Below are 21,623 nucleotides of genomic sequence, written 5' to 3'. Positions count from 1 at the left end.
CTAAATATGTAATAGAGAGAAGCAACAAGCTTTCTAAAGTTCAACAAATAATTTATTTTCCTAGAATATAAAGTGAAAATGAAGAAGAAAAAAAGAGCATATGGCATTGCAAATTTAATCCCAAATAATCATAGAATTACAGATACAAGTCATATTAATTAAAGTTCGGAATAAACTTTACTGGAAATCCAAATTAAATCAAATGATGAATGTGTTGATGTGCCTGGTGTAGTCCATATAATGTTGATGTGCCAACAGTCTTTTGTTGCATCACATTAATACACTCCAAAAATTAAATCCTTATTTGAAATTTCCACATAAATTTCAAGTGTCTATTTCCAATTAAGTTATTTTGAAGAGCACTTTGTATTTCCAGAGAAGAGTCACTTGAAATAAATAATCTGAATAAGTAAATTCCAGCCCAAATGAATTTCTGGACACAACAAAAATGCAATTGATTCTGCTAAGATCTTAAAGCACGAATATGTCATTTTTCCAGAAACAAGCTTTTTTAGTCCTCTACTTGACCTCAGGTCACAAATATCATTTTCTATTTAAAAAAAACTATTACCTAATGGAAAATAAAATAACAATCTATAAGGATCCTAATGTTTCCTAGATAAAATCTCAGTTATAATTAGAAGGTTTGTTAGTAAAATGATAACAATGACTGTGAAATAGATCAGGTAGGCCAGGTATATTTAAAGGGGTATTCCAATAACCTAGACCCAGACTGAAATAAATATATTTCCTTCTATTAATAATGATCCCAATATTAAACTCAATCTCAAAGAAAACTTTTCACAATGTATTAGTTGTTGACAGAATAAAAAAATCAATGATTTGGACAGGTAGAAAATGAACTTGATTTTGGACACGATCAAATCCAACATAAATGTTATATTACAAAAGCATATAATGAAATTTTCAAAAAATTTTAAAAACAAATAACTAACAAACAATGCAAATTAAACATACACAACACTAACCTGGACAATAAAGATCCAGAGACATTCCAGGATCCGTCGGAAGTTGTCAGCATAGAGCCAACTACTGAGGAACTGTATGTAGATAGTCAGGAAGTCCATGATGGGTTTCAGACAGGTCTCAATGGACAACCTTGGGTTCTTCAGGATTAACAACACAGGTAAGGAATCTTGAACAAATAGGTTCAGCTGAAAATAGACAAGACAAATGTAATGATTTAACATAAACTAGAGCTATTAATAGTGGGTGAATCACAAGGGGTCCTGCTCACTATGATATACTAGTAAAGACTTAAACAGCTGAAACTGTGATGGGAAACCAGAGTAGGAGAAAATGGGCCTTCACGGGCCATAACTGACATAAATGATAATCTGGAATTCTCAAAATCCAACTTATTCAAGGTGTCATTGTTATAAAGGTGCTTGATACACTGGGTTGAAGTCCAGCATTCCAAAGTAGAAATATGATGTGGAAAACAAGAGTTAGGAGGGGCAATCAGGGGCCATACATCTGCAGAATGATAATGTGGAACACTTGAAAATAAACTTATTCAGGGTCTCATTGATATAAGCCTGCATACTTGAATATGGTTGAAATTCAACAATTCTTGATAAAGAGATGCTGCAGAAACAAACATTATAAGGAAGGATAAAATCAGGGACCATTACTACTGTAAACAATGTCAAAGAATACTTTAAATTAGACTAATTCAAGGTCTTATTAATATGAAAGTGAAATGCCAATTAGACTAATTCAAGGTCTTTTTAATATGAAACTGAATGCCAATTAGACCAATTCAATGTCTTATTAATATGAAAGTGAATGCCAATTAGACTAATTCAAGGTCTTATTAATATGAAAGTGAATGCCAATTAGACTAATTCAAAGTCTTATTAATATGAAAGTGAATGCCAATTAGACTAATTCAAGGTCTTATTAATAGGAAAATGAATGCCAATTAAACTAATTCAAGGTCTTACTAATATGAAAGTGAATGCCAATTAGACTAATTCAAGGTCTTATTAATATGAAAGTGAATGCCAATTAGACTAATTCAAGGTCATACTACTATGAAAGTGAATGCCAATTTTGAAAGAAATCTAACAATCCACAGAAAACTTATGCTGAGATAAACAAATCAGGAGGACAGGCAATCAGTGAACTTTACTCCTGCAAATGATGTCATGTAAGGCTGAAATGCAAATTCTTAAAAGCATCAAGCTAAAATCAATATTCAGTCACATGCCAAAGTTTGTTAAAACTGAAAAAGCACTGGTAAAGTTATGCGGCAGGAACTAAAGATGGGAGAATGAGCAATCACAGGGCATAACTCGTATAAATGATGGCTTAAATTGATGGAAATAAAACCCATTTAATGCCTCATCAATATAATGCTGAATGACCAACTTGGTTAAAATCCAAAACAACTTGGTAAAGTTATCTTACAGAAAGCAAATTTTTAAGTGTTTCTCTGAGAATACTTACCCAATCACATTATGGTAGGAATATTAGCCTGCTACCTCACAAATCCAGCCTTACTTAAAGATGAAAATTGTCTTTTTCTATTTCAAATAAACAAAGGGCAATAGCTCTTGTCCATTACCTCCCCTTGGCACTGCCAGGTGTTGCTATTTTCTTTTACCTAATAAGAATGCTTGGGTGGGTGGGTGGGTTTTTAAGTTATTTGATTACGTAAATATTCTCGGAGAAACATTTACTAAAAAAGTTTGTTTTCTATTTTGAATTTGTTCCCCAATCATGTTACATTACGAGAATAAGTAATAAGAGGAGGGGATGCTAAGCTTTCGATATCTACCTCAGGTATCCTTCTAGGAAAGAATAGCTGGATAGATTCATTATACGAAAGGTAACCTGTTCATCTGTTTACATAAGCAAAACAGCTTAGGGTCACTAGACCTGTGGACCTTACCCTTACCAATGGTTAAGAAGATGAAGAATTAAATCTTATCTAAAAAAAAATTCACTGGCGAATCCAGCAAAGCTTATAGGCTGTGTTGAACGATTTAATTGGATCTGGTGGCTGTCTGTGCTGCCACCAGACTCAACACCTACAAGATTTAAGGTTTATGTCTGCAATGAGAAATCTCAGAGATAAAAAGGCAGACACTGCATGCGAGCAAACAGCATCTGTTACGTCTCAGATCAAAACATTACATTCAAACATGATGCTAACAGAGATGGCTTTAATCTCATGAGGTGAGTCTGATCTTTTGAGACCTCAGTGTACATCAAAAATATAACCCACTTAAGCCATGAAGTGAAGGCTTGAGGGGTGATATGCTGTTATCTCCTGAGAGGGAGCAAATGATGACTCTTTGGTTACCAACAGATGGTAACCTGCTTTTGGCTACAAAGCCTGGTTGTGTCAAGAAGACCACTGAAACCTCCAATATGAGACAAGGATAGAGCATGTAGCATGCTTTCCCTGCACACAGACACAAAAGCTTTCAGGAAACATGTCTTTTATGATAGTAACTTTAGTGAAGTATGGGCTAGAGGCTTGAACTTATCAAAATGAGCCATGTTAAAACCAGGAGAGGTTTCATTTTAGAAACATAGTGAGGGAATTTGGTCAACTGAGATCAAAATTCGCTAAAAGATCTGAAAGGTCTTTATCATACCCATTATCTATCTGCCAAGTTGCCAGAATGTGTCCGATATCAAAGAGAGGTAGCCATAGATAGTGACTGGGGCCTAATGTTCCTCCTCTACAACTTCTATTATACCTCGTATCAAAACATTAGGTTCAAACATGAGCTTGCAGAGATGGCACCAATCTCATGAGTGGTAATCTTCATCAGGCAACTCTGATCTTGTGAGACCTCAGAGTATGCTGAGAGCATAACCCACTTCAGCCATGAAGCACGGGCTTGAGGGGATGATGTCCTGTTTCCAGGCTTGCACCAACAGAAAGAGGTGTTTGCATGTGCCATGACTTGTCTACTGTTTCAAGTAGTGCTTGCAAGTGCAAATGGGATTTTGCCTGCCTGCTCTCAACATGACTATGAAAGAGACAGAGAAAATGATGACTCTTTGGTTACAAAGCCTGGTTGTGTCAAGAGAATCACTGAAACATCCAATCTGAGCTGAAGATAGTTTGGGTTGATGGAAAGGGCATGTAGCTTGCTTACCCTGCATGCAGAAGTTAAAGCTATCAGGAAACGTGTCTTGTATGATAGTAACTTTAGTGAAGTGTTGGCTAGAGGCTTGAATTTATTTGAACTGAACCATTCTAAAACCCAGGCAAGTTTCTTTTTGGAAACAGTGAGGGATTGAGACTAAAACTGGCTAAAAGATCTGAAAGGTCTTTATCATGCCCAATATCATATCTGCCAAATGCTGGAATGTGTCCAATTTCACAGACTGGTAGTCCTTGATAGTGATTTGGACCAAATGTTTCTCCTCAAGCCAGAGAAAAAAAGTCAGCCATTAGAGTGATTAAGGCACTCAGTGGGACAATGTTATTGGTCTGTCACCAGTCCCTGAAAACATTCCACTTTTCCACATAAGCCTTCAGAGTGGAGAGCCATCTTGCTCTCACTTTCTCTCCACAATCAAAGGTTTAAACTGTTTTCTCTTGCAAGGCCATCCTGATAAGAACCAAGTGTATAGAAGTGTGCAGAAGAGGACAATCTGGGCAGGGATGGAACACCCATGACCATGGTTGCTTAAGATTCAGGTTGACCAGAATCTTCCTGGGCAGATCTATCCCTAAATCAAGTAGACTGGTGACCCAAGAATTGCCCCTTCTTTTAAGGGGCTATCAGAATCATCTTTCATTTCTCACCTCATAACTTCTGGATTATTTTAGGTATTAGGACCATGGGAGGGTAGACAAATGCCCACAACCCCTCTTAAATGATTGAAAGTGCATCCACAGCCCAAACTTTATGGTCTGGGCCTGGAGAGACAAAGGTGGGTAACTTGTGATTCTGCCTCATTGCAAAAAGGTCAATCATTGGACACCCCCAAAGTGTACAGATCCAAGTGAAGACCGATTAATGGAAAGAGCTTTCCGTGTGAAGGACTTGACCTCTTGTGGACACAGTGTAGGCCAAGACAATGAGTCTGCCAGGAATGTGTCTGACATGTACACTGATATGGAGATTGTCACACCAAAGCATAAACTGCCAAAACAGCATGCACAGGTCAGGATATTTGATGCCCCTGTTTGAAGAGATAGGTCACCATCTCAGAGTTGTGGGACATAATGAGAACCATTTTGCCTTTGAGATGACCATCCTAGAAATGAAAGACATTGACGACAACCTTCACTTCTAGAATGTTGGTATGCAGAAACTGCTCCCCTGCCTCCCACATACCGCTGACTATAGTTTAGTCTGGCAACAGGTGGGCACCCCAACTGTACACAGTGGCATTGGTACATACCATTATTTCTGCTTGGAGCTGCTCCAGCGAGATTTCCAAAGTCAGCCAACATGGGTTACATAACTAATGTATGAATGCTCAAATCTCAGGTGTGATCATGACTGTTTGATAGAGGGGACTTGAAAAGGGGTGACACCAGTGCTAACAATGTCATTTGTATGGGGCGCACAGAAATACAGCAGAGCAGGAAACTGCCACAATGAATAAACCGAAGAGTTGCAAGAACTATGAACTACTGAAATCCAAGTCCTGTTGGAAATGGACTAAATGACTTTAATGATTCTGATAATGCAAACACAAGGAGCTGCACCAGGTTCCAGATGGTTAAAATTCCAAACCCAGATGGACAAAATTCTGGGATAGACAGAGGTCTGACTTTTCCCAGTTCACTACAAAGCCTAGATGATCTAAATGAGAGAGGAGATTGTTCCTGCTTTAGAGTATGTGTTTCTGGAGGATGTCATCCATGTATACTGCCATCATTGTAAATGACATTGACCAGATCAGGGAGATGATGAAATCCATAATCTGGGTAAAAACCCAATGGGTGATGTTGAGGCCTAGAAAAGAACTGTGAACTAATAAATGGTGTCATGGTAAGCAAAACAGAGAAATCAGCATGACATGGTGCAGATGGCTACATGAAAGTATGTGTTGATGAGATCAAGACTCATGTCATACTCACCCTTTTGGACATAGAGGCAGATTGATCTCGCCATCTCCATCTTGAATTTTGGAAGTGTACTGAATCAGTTGAGATGACTCTGAATTAGAAACAGCCTTGAATAACACCCTGGGAATGGTGGTCTTTGCACAATCTCTACTGCCTGTTTTTTTTTTTATGAGACCATATCTCCTGTTATAGGAAGGCATCCTTCTCCTGAACTGATAGTAAATAGGTAAAGAAGGGAGAGGAATAGCGAGAAGGAGTTGGAAGAACAAAACCCAGAGCCCCTCCAAAATGACCTGGATGATCCACCCGTTCTGAGGGACTAGGAAGATTCACTGAGCACAAAAATGCAAGAGCCGGCCACCAACAGGTAGGCTGTCTGCAGGTGGTGGAGGGGGTAGGTCAATGTTTGGAGGCTTGAAGGCAGACAAACTCTGTTTCTTCCTGCCTCTGTACAATCACCTCCAATTTTGGTTAGGCTGTGTTTTCCTGGTACTGGATTGTGACCAAAATTGGTGCACCTCTGAGATATTCCCTTCCCAGGGCCACTGAACATTCATTTGCACTGGTGGGGACTGAATGGGTCCAAAAGTCTGTGTGAGTGGAGTGGCAAGTTGATGGGAAGTTCCTGAGTTGCCTGCCTCATAAGTCTGATTTGTCTTCCAAAAACAATGGAGACCCAAATGTTGATGTCTGTAAAGCAAGAATATGATGTGGTCTGAGGAGCATGGACAGCATACCGTCTGATTAGGTATAAGTTGTCCAAAGCTATCAAGGTACTGGCCATAGTAGGGTGTGCTGCTTGGTTAAGGGCCAAGTGATTCTGGCTGTTGCATACCATGCAAACCTATTGTTGGATTGTTCAGTGAGCCAGAAGAATTGTCAGTGAGGCATAGAACATATTCTTATATACTTTGTAGTACAACTGACCCAAAATGTGGACAGAAGCCAGAATTTTGTAAAGAGCCAGAAGAAATGGACTAACATTCAGAAGTCCGATTCTGTCTGTCCTGCCAGCTGGTGTGAATGGCATATGGCTGGCCCAGATGCTGGCAGTTTAAGATGGTCTTTCTATCACCAGTATTGCCTACTCCCAAGGCCTGGCTGACAGAGAGATCTGTCACTGAAATCTCCCACATAATTGTGACATGATGCAGTAGGTGTGGCTGGATGGACAGATGTCACTAAGATCGCCAAAAATCTATTTGGCTGGACCATTTCAGTGAAAAGCCCACATGCTGGGACAGCTGGACAGCTAGTAAAATCAGGATGGCTGGTGATGGCTGGATGTGGGCTTCCTAAAATTGGAGTAATGCTTCCCCACCGGTGAGGGAGCATGCAGAGGAAAAATGGGTAAAATTTGCCATGTCAGGATTTGCATGTTGTCTCCTGTACCAGACAACACATCTGTTTGAAAAATAGTTGCATGCTTTCCACATCATCTTCCTCCCCTGCTGCTGATGTAACTGTGGACATTGGTTGCACCTGATGAACTTTTTGGGGGAAGGGATGGAGAGAACCCCAGCATCCCCCGCAAGACTTGCAAAAGGCAGAGGATATCAATGCTTTCCTTCCCAATTTAGTCCATTGTTCTTCCCCTTAGCTGCCTTTTGGACCACTATGGTCCAAATGTCTTCCAACCACATACTACATATGGTGCATGGAAAAGACAACGTACATTTACAACAGACCATTAAAGAGTTGTGGTTATCCTCCCTTGCCTTAAATTTTTTGCACTTGAAGCACTTGGATGACATTTCACTAAAACAACACAAGAAAATAAAATTAAAGTGGAAACTAGTAATGCATTGAAATTACCAACCCACTAAAACACTTTGTAAGTAACTAAAAAGTGAAAAAGTGACATATTAGAAACTTACAGCCACGCCTGGAATTTATTCATAATGCTTACTTTAACAAGTCCATCAAAACAACATCAAAAAAGAAACCAAGCATAAATTAACAACACAGTACCTTAGAATTCACTATCAGCTCCAATATAAACAGAGTGAGCAAAAAAGGTCAAAGTCACGCTAACTCATACTGACCAAGTAGAAGGTTAATGATAGCAAGATGGGAGGGGTCTTAAATAGGCGAAATCCCAAAAGTTGACAAAATCACTCAAATTTGTCAGAAACTAAAAATAATGCAAACAACCTGCAGCATATTGATTAATCTGCACAAAAGATCCAAAAGAAACACTGGATTGGCCAATTAGAACACAAAAACGGCTCTGAACTGTAAGGGCATGAACTGTATAATGTTACCCGTACAGCAGCAAAGCTAAATCTAGTGACAGCTGGTTGTCCCAAGGGAAGGTAATGGGCAAGAGTTATTATCCTTTGTTTATTGAAATGGACATAAAAAGATGACTGTCATCTTTTAGTAGGGCTGAATTCGTGAGGTAGCAGGCTAATATTCCTAACATAATATGGTTGGGGAATGTATTCAAAGCAGAAATGAAATTAGGCAAATTCACAATTATAAACCATAACTACTCCTATGACATAACAGCTGAAATCAAACTTTTTGAGGTCACATCAATACATAGCTGCATATCAAAATTTGGTAAATTCTCCACAAAGTTACCTTGTGGAAACCAAATTGTCAATGAACAGACAGACAGACAAATCTGCTGAATGTGGCCTAATAAAAACCCTACATTTTGTCTATAGAAAATGGCAGGAAAACAAAAAAGACAATGAATACTACAGATACATAATTTGTATGCTTTTACACTGGATAGTTTTCATTAAAAAAATCTGAAGCAATAAAATTAATTTGTATGTGCTAAGAGAAACATTAAACATATTTAGCAAACGGCATTTCAAAGTATTTCACCACTAAAATAAATCTGAGTAAAAGAAACCTCAACTCTTATCGGGTCATCTACATTTAAATACAAAAGTTATTTTTTCCACCTTAAGTAGTGTGTACTTAATTGCACTAAAAAGACTTTTAGCCCTCAAAAAGGTAAATATCCCCAATTTTTTTTTTCAAAATTCTTTTAAAATGATCAATTGCTATAATGGCTGTAAAAGGTCAAAGCCACCCTCCTGGAAACTGTATTTAAATTTTAAAAATTTACTGAAATGGTTTTAAACTCTACCCAAGTCATCTACTTATGACCCATAAAAATCTTAATAATTTCATGGCTTAGTTTAATAGTTTTTGTACTACTGTACTAAAACAGATTAGGAATGGACATGCAGACACAGAGATGGATAGTAGCAAAACAATATTACCCCTTCTGTCATCACTGTGTAGCATAAAAATCTGAATCCTTAACCTCTCTGCTATAATAACATATTAACTATAATAAAGTGGACCACAGCTGGCATTTGCTATATACAGGAATATCACACTTTGTAGATGAAACTAATAACAGCAAGGAAATACTTTTGTTTGACTGCATTGCTGCTAAAGTAGAATCTCCCCTGCATGTTAACTACCATGTACCATAAAAGCCTGATACCATATTTTTATGTTTTCCGAAGAATTAGCCATCTACAGTATGCAGCATAAGAGATGAATTAGGTACTCCTTCCACATTTTCTGAAAAAATATTTCAGCGCATTAAAAATGATAATAATTAATCATGTTAAAAATATGTTAATTTGGGTTTTTTGGCCAGGTAAAGAAATTCAAATATTGTTCAAAGTAAATTTAGCAGATGATGCTAACATCAATGGAAAACCATGTCTGCACCATTATATCTATAATGACTCTGGTGCATTGTCTGCACAGCAATGTTTGTATGACTTGTTTATAATCCTGGCAGATAACTGCGCCTTTTGTTCATCAGTGATAAAAATGTCATCTGCTACAATTTCTACCTGTAACAATATTGCAATTTCTTCATGAGGTCACCTACTGATAAGGTCAGCTCTTGTTATTCTTAATCTGGGTAAGTGAGATAAAGCACTCATATGGTCAATCTTTGTTAATATTCATAACATGGCCAAGTGAGATCACTTATTGATAAGATCAGCCGCTGTGATTCTTAATTTAGCTTTGAATTTGTTTTCAGAAAATATGGTCATTCACCCCAATTAATGTAATCTAATAGAGGGTTTTCCCCGTAGGTGGCGCAATGAAAACCAGCTCAAAATGACTGATAAACTGTATACACAGCAGGCATCGAAAGACGCTTCCATGAGAATGATGTAGATGAGTCAAAAGGCACTTCCGTCATGTGAATTGTGTACAGGCGTCCAAAGGTGCTTCCATGACAATGGAGTAGAAGCATCCAAAGGCGCTTACATGAGGTAAAGGATTAACTCATAAAAAGCTGAATATGAGGAATAGTATAAAATGGATCATGATCTCCTCTGAAATATTGCTGTTTAAGATCTTCCTTATTTATATATTTTAAAGAAGATACTGGTAGTAAATGAATTAAAAATAGCTGTACCCTATAAGCCATTATCCTGCTCTGGGCACGCAGAATGGCTAACAGATGACTCCTGTAGGTCTCTGTAGGATCAGAGACAAGCACTGAACTAGTCTGACTGGAATGGGACTGCACTGTTTCTGTGGATGCAGTGAATCTCTGTGATGCAGTTTCCAGTACTTCAAGTCTATCTACATCAGGATCATAGTTATAACCATCAACAATTACAAACTCTGAAAAGAAACAGCCAACAAACAATTATGTCTATGATGCACATACAAGTTTTTTTATGATTTAACATACTGACTTTTCAATTTTCTTGAAAATATCTACATAATTGATCTTGGTTTCAAATCATCAGCAATATTCAGAGTATTTAAGGTCAGCACCATTTTCATTTAGGACAAGCCAGCTACCATTAGAAGACTTTTGGTGAAAACCCCATGCCAATATGACCATCCATTCAGGATAATTAGTGATGAGATTTTCCGTATGTTCGTTGTAGCAACCATATTGAATATCTGCAGAGCAACATTTTTATTTAGGCTGAACTAGATTAGGGGTCTCAAACTCAAACCACCCTGAGGGCCACATGAGGGCATTTTTAATGACTTAAGGGCTGCACCACCTTTGTTATCTCTCATGATACCTTGTGATGACAATCATTTTGCGGGACACAGGATACAGCTTGGTGGGCTGGATGTGGCCCATAGGCCATGTGTTTAAGACCCATGAACTAGAGGTTATAAAAAGCCTTTTGGCCAAAACTCTATACTGATATGAATTTAAATTCTCAAGGAGTAGCTGTAACAAGATTTCCAAGATGACTACTATGGTGGCCATATTGGATGTCAGATCCATAATGTTTCTATTTTATTCAGGCAGATAACACAACAAGTCTTCTGGTTAAAACCCCATATCAATATGGCTTTCCATTTAAGAGTAGAGACAAAATTTTCAAGATAGCTGCTAAGGTGGACGTATTTCAGATCAGATTGGCACCATTTTCATTGAGGACCAACTAGATATCGTAACTAGTCTTTTGGTGAAAACCCCCATGTCAATATACATTTCTATTTAGGAGGAGTAGCAATAAAAATATTTTCAAGGTGCCTGTCATGGTACCATAGTGGATGTTAGATCTACACTTTTTTCATTTAAGATCAACTAGGTCATGATAAGAATCCTTTAAGTGAAATCCCCATGCTGGTATGACAATCCATTCAGGATAAATGGTGATAAGATTTTCAACACAACCACTGTGGCTGCAATAGTGGACATCCTAGCAAAACCATTTTCATCTGGGATCAACTAGACATAATAACAAGTCTTCTGGCAAAAACACCATGTCAAGATGATTTTCTGTTCAAAAGGGAGTAGCAATGACAATATTTTCAAGATGGCTGTCATGGTGGCCATACTGAACGTCAAATTGGCACCATTTTCATTTAGGGCCATCCAGACATCATAAGAAGCCTTGTAATAAAAGTCCTATGTCAATCCATCAATCCATTCAGGAGGAGCAGTGGTAAGATTTTCAAGATGACTGCTGTGGCAACCATATAAGATGTCATCTAGGACCAACTAGATCGTGGGATGAATGTGAGTGTAAAAGCTTCAACTATTCAAAGTAGTTTATGTGGAGTAGAAATAACAAACGTGTAGACATAGAAGTATTGATGATGGATAACAGACAAAAGGACAGCCCATAAGCTCTTTTGGTCTACAGCCAAAAGAGCTAAAAATTGTTGGACAAAAGCAAGTTGTCAGCATGCACATCTTTATGCGATAAACATAGTTTTTACCAAGTGCCATAACAATAAATTGAAAACTGAGTCAAGCTGTGCAAACAGGATAATGCCCACATAGAAGGTATAAAAAGTCTAAAACTCTGTGAAACCAAAAATTCAGAGGACTCATGCCAGAATAAAACAGTTGCCTCCATTCGTCACATCTTATGAAAAGTGGGAGGGTGCAATGGACCTATTCTACATCTCCCTCCCAGTGGGGAGGGGAGATTTAGTTTATAACTAGGCTTACCACTGCTATCAATGTCTGATCCAGCTGCAGAACCTTGGAAACCACCTGTTTTATGACTGACAGACCAGTCACTATGTACAGCAAACAATCGGCCAAGACGACGATGACAGTGATTAAGGGTACTAATCATCATGCTGACATTGTTGATCCTGGTGCACATCTGCAAATATGAGTTTATTACTGAATAATAAACTTCCTTCAGTTCTCACTGCAAACCAGCAATTTAAGTAAAACCAGAAGGAAAAATGAAACAATTTTATCAAACTCTCACTTCTAAATTTGTGAAGGTTCTTAGTGAAACATGTGTGGCTCACTTATAACTTTAACAAACTCAAGATTCTCAATTCTATCTAATTCTTATTAATTAAAAAATTTCCAATAATATAATCAGGATGCATACAATATACTTCAAGGGTCTTGGTAATTATAGGTTACTGCATTTGTATCGGAAAATATGAATGAGTTTTTTTGGATGGATACTGCACAACCTTTTTCCCCTATAAATGCAGTAACCTTTTCATTATATACTCGTTTTCTTGTTCTACTAAGACTTAATTATATAAACAAAAATACACTACAAGAAACAAAGCAACTGAATTTATGCTGTATTCCAAACTAAATAAACAGGCACAGATTCATCAGTACACAACAATATTAATGCACACAAAACTCCACCCAGCAAAATTTTAATTTAGTCACATGCTTGACATCAATTTTGATAGAAAATGGCATTTTTGTTTACTTAAATTTAAATTTATTGTCATATTGTGAATGAATGCACATTGCAACAACTTTTCCATTTAATCAACCAAAACCTAAAGCATCTACAACATGAGTGTACATGATTTGTTTACAAAGTAGTTTCTAATACACTATGCTACTATTGGGTACATGTGGCGTGCAATAGGAAGGTGTTCAATATCGTAAAATACTGCATGATTCTGACAATGTAAAATTAAAAGAAACGAAAATGAGCAAATAATAACAGCGATCATTAATACTTATTTAAAAACTGAACTTCATATTTTACTGGAGTCCTGAAGTCATGTGACTTTAAAAAAGATTATATCCTGCACAAATAAAGTGAAGTGAGGACCACTTATGTGTAATCAATTTTCAAGCTGATGATCTTATGAATCCTGTACAATGTGAAGTTGCATTCTTATAATTACAAAAAGTAGAAGGGGCCCCGAGTGGCCAAGTGGTCAAAGCACTATCAGTTATGCATCACTGCCATCTCACCTCTGTCTGCATGGGTTTGAGTCTCGGATTCAGCCAATGTGGGTATGTGAGAAAGCTTGCCAGTAGCTTCTCGTGTGTTGGTGGTTCTTTCTGGGGATTTCCCGGATTCTTCCTCCACCATTAATACTGGCCACCATGTATAGCCTATCGTGTGCTGAAAAATGGCGTTAAACCTGACAACAAAAAAAGGTAGAAAAATAATAATGAATCTCAAGAAATAAATAACAGAACTATATTTCCACCATTGTTTACATATACTGACAACATGCACAAGGACAAATGAACCTCTTTCTTTCTATTGTTATGAATAACTTCTGGTTTTGTCACATGATGCAATTGTAACCAATCTAAATGCCGGTTACAAAGTTTTGGTAAGAATTTTTAATTTTTGTTAAAAGTCCTGCTCTACAGTTATTTTGTACTTCTGAAACTGGGACTGGTATAAGATACACTTGTTTGCATTGGTAACAAGCACAGTGAAAAGAATGTTGGCTTATCTTTATGCTCTTTTCATTTACTATGACTGAAATTTATTTAATTATCAAGGTACAGTACAGTACAGGTAATTGAAATGGCTGCTCCAATGTTCTCATGAGATGAACATGAAGCAGTCCAAAGTACACTAACTTTAACAGTTAATAAAATAAAGAAGATGAATTTTCCAGAGTAGAAAAACTAACTTCATAAAGTGCAAGAAAACAATTATGAAATATCAACAAGAAAACAATAAATTTAAAAACATTTTTTTTTCTTCAATTCTTCAATTCAGCTCAGAAGTCCAGGAAAGTCTTTTGAAAGGTGCACATTAGAAGTAAGATCAAGCTGTATGCTCTATAACCCAAATTACACCCAAGAATCATAGTATATTCCAAATTAAGGGAATTAAAAGTTATTTTAACAATACCTAACATATCAAAGATCTTTTTACAAATAACCAGGATAACTAGTGAGGAAAACTTCTAAACTGCAATGAAGAACCTAAGCTCTGGTCAATACGTTCTCAAAAATGGTTTGCCAAAATCCTTACGTACTTCCAACAGTGCTTTTGTAGTTTTTGAAACAGGTAACTTTAATAAATTTTACAAATGAACCTAGCTGGTGAAAATTATGGGGTACTATGCATTTACAGGTCATTTTGCAAAAATTATAAGGATGTATTTCGATTATATTTTATTCTAATTGATCAGATGTATACATTTGGTTGTTAGTTTAATAATTATGTCTTGATGTTTATCCATATAGCACCCAAGCCAATTTGGTCTATTTTTAGCTGGCAAATGGGCAACACAGCACACAGCTGGGCAACATATAATGGCAACTGAGCAACATGGTCAGTAGCAAAGCAGCACAGTTGGCAACTAAGCAATCAGTAGCAAAGCAACACACTTGGCAGCTAAGCAACGTGGTCAGTAGCAAAGCAACACAGCTGGCAACTAAGCAACATGGTCAGTAGCAAAGCAAAACAGTTGGCAACTAAGCAACATGGTCAGTAGCAAAGCAATACAGCTGGCAACTGAGTAATATAGTTGGCAGCAGTGGCATAATACATGTCTAGATGGATGCTGGGTGGCATGACAAGGAGAATCAATCATCAAACTAGTGAGTCGTTACCGTTGGGAATCTAGATCAATAAGATGTACCGTGATATTTGAAAATATCGGTATTTCAAACAGAAGTTGCTGGAATCGCAAGGAACCACTGAGCTAGGAAAGAGGCCGAGTGTCCCCAGGAAAAATTTGTTCAAAGAATGTGAATTTTCAAATTTGAACAATGTAATACTAGTTATATGAAGCACACACACTTTGATATTAAAAACTTATTTGCTTTATGCTGAATTCCAGACTACATGAGTTGTATGTATCTCATTTAGCATATAAAAATAATGTCAGTATCATTTAGCATATCATAATAACATCCAGAGAATTTGCGTGTACATATATAGGAGTTTCTAGCTAAAAATGGACAACAACACACAAAATTGTGAAATGTGAAGAATGACAAATAGTGAAATGTGAAGCATGACAAATAGTGAAATGTGAAGCATGACAAATAGTGAAATGTGAAGCATTGCTAGTCTAATATGTGTGTCAAGTTTCTGAGATGTCCTCAATGGTTTGGGAGTTATGCTCTGGAAATGAATGTGTGAAAGAGAACCTGTTTCTGTATTCCCTTCCAACTTTGTTTGGCAGGGGAGAAGAAAGGGTACTTACACTCTGTGTGACTGGTTCATGCTTGTCACACAGTAAGTCTGTATTCTTGTGCACATATTCAAAGCAGTCTCTGTTCCCCATGAGATCATGTCGGCAGCCCCATATCAGCCCACTCATCTGCTGTGTCTGCAAAAACTCAACCAACTGAAATGAAATGATACATAATCATATAAAAAGCTAAGTGGCATGAAGATAAGCATTTCCAAAAATCAGAGATTTTTATTTTTAAGAAACTTTTTAGTACTCTGTTTGCTTTTAAACAGAAGAAAATGCATTATTTATTATCAATATTAATTTTTTTATAAATATTTATACCTGGCAATTAAATTTTAAAGTTTGGTTGAAATAGTTTGAGTTCCCTTCTGCATTAGACTCTTGTGACAAGCCATTTGTCATGTGAAAATCTTGTAATTTTGACATCATGATGAAAAGAATTTGATGTAGAACTTATCAACCATAAAAACCTCTGGAAGAACATCAACTGTCGTCTATCCAAACATTTTTAAAATAATGAAAATGTAAACAAGAAATGTTTTTTTTTAAAGAGAGTTTCCATAATTCTACTAAATTTACCAAACTTTGTCATAAATGACATAAATGCTAATATCAATGTTAAATAATAGAAAGGCCACATCAACTTTTATGTTGCATCTAAGGAAAAAAAACCCCAAAGGGTTCTGCTGAAAAATGTCTCAACTGCGCATAGTACAGTTTATATAAGTGCAAAGAGCTTATTTCCTGATGTTAAGAAAATTTCTAAGCATATTAAGCAAATAAAGTTTCTTAAACCACATGGTGATTCTGTGATATATATGAATTAAGAAACATTTTAAACAGAAAAACACAATCTATAAGCTGTCAATATCATAACCAACATAAAAGCGCCATGTTCTGAAATCTCTCCCTCCATGCATGACCAAGAGTTTTACCCTAGGTCCTGCCAACCGCCTTGCCACTGACTGTGGAGTCCCACACAAGTCCATACATAGCATGTTATCTGCATACTGGCAAATAACACTACACAGGGACTGAAAGAAATGCAATGTGAGACTTTTAATACCAATAAGCATCATATATATATATATATATATATATATATATATATATATATCTATATCCATCTGTATTGAACAAACAAAATAAGTTTGTAAACCAACAAAATAATGTTCATCATTATTTGAATAAACTTTTGAATTTGAATTTGAACTCATTAAAGAGCTTCCACTGATAATGAGAACAATTTAACTAATGGTGAAATTATTATAAATTTATTTTCATGAAGCAAATTGTAAATTGTTTCTCTGAGAATATTTACCTGATCATATTAATGTCAAGAAAAAAGCTTTATAATCTCTCAAATCCATTGTTTTCTGTCTAAGGGAAGAAATCTCTTACCAACTCTCCCATTATCTCCCCTTACTACCACTAGATGGCAACAGTTGTTTACTCAGTTTTAGCTTTTGTGGTAACTCAACAAAGGTGCTTGCTGCTTAAATGGGTTCCAATTTAGTAATTATATTGGATTTGCATTCTTTGAATAGATTTTCTAATCAAATTAACATTGCTAGAAAAGGTAATAAAAGGAAGAAATGCAGGCACACTTTGAGGGAAGAATGGCTGGATTAAATTCTTGTCTCTGTAAAGCTTGATGAAAGAGATACACTGAGATAAAAACTCAAGACAGTTGACTGTGCATGCCAGTCAACAGCTAATATTATGTCTCAGATCAAACTATCATGCGTGAATGTGAAGACTGTGGTGATGCTGATAGGGGAGTTATACCCTCCTTTTTTGGCTTTCTCCAGAGGAGAGAGATGATGTCATGCCCCATGACTTTTCTGTTTGCTTCAAGTAATGCTCCATCTCTATCAGCATTGGGGAAAAAGTGGGGATATCAACTCAACAACCCTCTGTTCCTACAATTTGTTGCATTTAATCATCACAATTTCTTTGCATCATTGGGGGGGGGGGCAATACTGACACCCCATCATGTCCCAGTTGATCCAATCATGGCAAAATTGAAGGAGTCTGGCACCAATAGGCAGGCTATCTGCAGACAGGGTGTAAAGTCAATAATTTTTGTTGGAAGGCTTGGGGAAGGAAAACCCTTATCTCCATTATTGAACTGCTTCAGGAACTAAGGAGCCTGTTTCCACCTGCAATTAGACTATGGTCAAAATAGCTGTTAAGCAGCAATCATTTATCTCTCTTTTTGGACGATGACTGACTCTACATTGCTGTTCAGACTTAATCAGCCAAAACATTGAAGGAGGTGGCAACATACACTAGGGAAGCAGTTACTGTGCTGCTTGCTTCTGTATATAATGATTCTACTGTCAAACAGCAATGGTGTACCAAAGTGTGCAAAATGGACAGCAATGGAATGATACAGCTTCCCTGAAGACAAGTGGAGACTGGAATCTCATTTCATAAGTTCAAACTCTGAAGAAGTCATCTTAGAGGCTTGGCTTGGAGACAGTGGAGCTGATCACTCAAAGTAATTTTCTTCCATAGTCACTTTAAAGCCAAAACTCTATACAATCCATGGTGGCGTGGGAATACAACACTAACTGACTGAGGTTATCTGCACATTCAGAAGGAGCTAAACTTATCAGGCACTATTCCTTGTGTGACATGCTAAATACATAACAGATATGCCATGAATAAACTGGTCCAATTGTTAAATTGGTGGCCATGCAAATGACATAGCCTATCTTGATGGTATGGAAAACAGGAAGGGTGACTGAAAAGTGTGCTGTACAGCTGGCTGGTCATCTGGATCAATTCAAAAATCACCAGGAAGAATGTGAGGCACAATGGAGGGACTGACTCCAAGGATCCCAATATAACTGCATACTAAAGAACAGACAAGCAGTATGCAACACGTCTAACTGATGTGACAGACCTTTGTTAACCAGTCAACAGGATTATTATTATTATTATTATTATTATTATTATTGTGTGCAGTGCGTGCTCAGACATTTAACATCATCATAAGCAAGGTGTACAGCCTGCAGTCCACCGGGGAACTTTGTCAGTGGACAGTTGTTCACAATGTGTGACGTGGTCTGAACAGCTCCATAGCAACAGGAAGAGTTAGTGGCCTGGCCCCATCGGACAAGGTTGACTGCACAATGCCCCTGTCCTGTCCAAAAGCAGTTCAGTGTGGTCCACAGACATGTAAGGTTGAAGCCAGGAGAGCAGACAGATGGATCAGCTATGAGGGAGCAGTTTACAACATGTGTTGAAAACCACTCAACACTCCATTCTGAAATAGCTTTCATATCCTCTGGTTAAGGACCTAACCAGATTGGGCATCTCAAAGTCAAGCAGATCGCATAATGTGAGGTGATATCCATGTACAGTTGAAGTTTCTCACTGGCAGAGACCTTAGCCAACACTTTGTGGTTGCTTCCTGGTGATGCAGCTGTGGAGAAGGAATGTTGCTGAGTACCGGCAGCCATGGTAAAGGAGCAGGACATAGTGTTCCAGTGATAATGTGTTTTGTTGTGTTGAGCTGGACATCAGTTAACTTAGTGTGGGATGATCAAGCCCAGACAGGAGCACAATACCAAGCTTGATCATCCCACACTAAGTTAACTGATGTCCAGCTCAACACAACAAAACACATTAAGTTCAATAGTCTCAATTATCCAGTGCAGCAATACTCTGGAAATTTTCAAAAGCAGCCCTGCATGGCCAGACCGTGTCATATGCCGCTGTTAGATCAAGGCAAACAACTATAGTTTTAATGTTCCTCTGAAACCCATTTTCAACAAATGAAGTCAGGGTAAGGACTTCATCACAAATGCTGAAGCCATGCCTGAAGCCTGCCTGCTCAACAGTTATGATATTCTCCAAGTCAGGACCAATTCTTTGGAGAATCAGGTGCTCCAGTACCTTAAAACGTGATAATATCATTGCACAGGATGGAAACTGTCAGTATGACACATCAACCCTTATTCTCTCAATGCAGTGGCATTCAAGGTCTCCGGTAGGGATAAGTAAAGACAAACAGGTAAGGAATTTTCTGCTTGTAGTGCCTCTAAGAGTACCAGAATTCAATCTATCTGATCCAGTGGAATCTGGACTCATTTCTGGCATGTTAGGAAGTTCATCCACAAATAAACAATGTCCTGAGATGAAGAAGTTACAACTTCTCACAGCTGGGCAGAAGACCCAACAGAGTTACCAAAGACCTACAACGAAACAGATCTTGGTCAAGTATTGAACCTGACATGCAGTGTGAAGCCAATCATCAAAATACTGGAGAACTGGTGTTCCGAGTAACCGAAGGTATGCCACTATTACTTCCATAACACGAGTTGAACACTCTGGGTATGTAAGAGATTACAAATGGCAGAACCTGGAATTGAAAAACTTCCTGGTCTAAGCAAAACTGGAGGTATCTGTGTGTGGAGAAAAATATCTGGATGTGCAAACAGACATTGTGAAGATTGAAGGTGACCACCCAATCTGATGGATGAAGAGCATTCTGGATTGAGGAAGTGGTCTCCATCTTGAAAGGTTCCTCTAGAACAAATTAGTTTAAAGGGAAAAGATCAATTATATGAAACTTTCTGCCCTTTTTGTAATCAGGAGGATTCAAGAATAGAAAGTGGGCAACTGAATGTTTATGACCTTCTCTAATGCCCCTTTTTGCAAAAAGGTATGCCCTTCCTCCCTCAATTTCACCAGACTGGACTGCTGAAAATACATGTGGGTCCTTAATATAGTTGTTTGGAGTAGGTAACCCTTGCTTACAATGGAAAGGACCCAACAAACATTCGTTATGCTTGATCAGGCCTCTGAAAATAAGCTGATATGGAGATGTTTGGGAGTGAGATGCATAGAAGGAAAGTGTTTGGGTCCCAAGGGATGTCTACCTCCCTTCCTTCAATTCCTTCCTTCCTATTTGACAGTCTGCTGCATCTTCCCAAGTGCACTGAACATGACAGATGAGGTCAAGTTTGAGGTTCTGTGTTGGATTGGGGCTGCATATATCTGAACAACTTGGTGGATGGCCCTTGAGGGCATTTTGCATTTCTGTGTTTCCTGGTCAATTGTGACTTACCAGGAGTGGTTGAGAAGGACCCATGTTGATGGTCCAGCAAGTTTTGGGAAGCCAACGTAGGGATGAGTCCCCTAAAGAGGGTCTTGGCTTCATATGGAGCAGCCCTTACAAGGTCTTGACCATGAAGAATCCAGAGTGATGTAACTGTGGATATGCACAAATTTCACCAATATTGCCATTGCAATAGAGAGTACATGTCTAGACATCTTGATCACCACTTCCAGCATGTGTTGCAAGACAGCTGGATTCAGCAATGGTTCTCTCAGCTTACAAAATGATGTAGTTAAGTAGATATCAGCATTTGATACTATCGTGACAAGTAACCTGGCTTTCTGTTCCATGTCTTCAGTTGTCCCAGTGTTATAAAAGGAACTGACAGCCTCGACATTACTGAGTGACATTTTGGCCTGCCACAAACCTCTGAGAAATTTCCTTGATCATGTATGAATAAGGAAGAAGTAATAGGTCTGTTTGAGGTTGTATTCCCAATATTTTCCCCAAATGGAGAGTATTTTCTTGGAATGTGTGCTCGATGGTTTGGGGCGCAAGTCTGAGGGTAATAGGTGGTAGACTTCATTTACTGCTTTATCAAACAAT

At 37.8% G+C, this 21,623-nt stretch overlaps 1 protein-coding gene across 1 annotated transcript in view; it reads right to left on the bottom strand.

The window, feature by feature from the left end:
• The window catches only part of LOC149794746 (uncharacterized), a 159,799-nt gene that overhangs the window by 32,950 nt on the left and 105,226 nt on the right, over positions 1-21,623 (bottom strand). Inside the window, exons 22-26 of the mRNA XM_089966230.1 lie at positions 16,882-16,980; positions 15,953-16,096; positions 12,501-12,660; positions 10,482-10,693; positions 990-1,175 (exon numbers count right to left, since the gene is read on the bottom strand). Of these exons, the coding sequence (XP_089822356.1) occupies positions 990-1,175; positions 10,482-10,693; positions 12,501-12,660; positions 15,953-16,096; positions 16,882-16,980 (801 nt within the window). The remainder of the gene's footprint in view (positions 1-989; positions 1,176-10,481; positions 10,694-12,500; positions 12,661-15,952; positions 16,097-16,881; positions 16,981-21,623) is intronic.

Source organism: Sinohyriopsis cumingii, chromosome 7, assembly GCF_028554795.1.
Source record: "Sinohyriopsis cumingii isolate HCF-2022 chromosome 7, ASM2855479v2, whole genome shotgun sequence".
Lineage (NCBI taxonomy): Eukaryota > Metazoa > Mollusca > Bivalvia > Unionida > Unionidae > Sinohyriopsis > Sinohyriopsis cumingii.
This window is presented reverse-complemented; position numbering and strand designations above follow the sequence as displayed.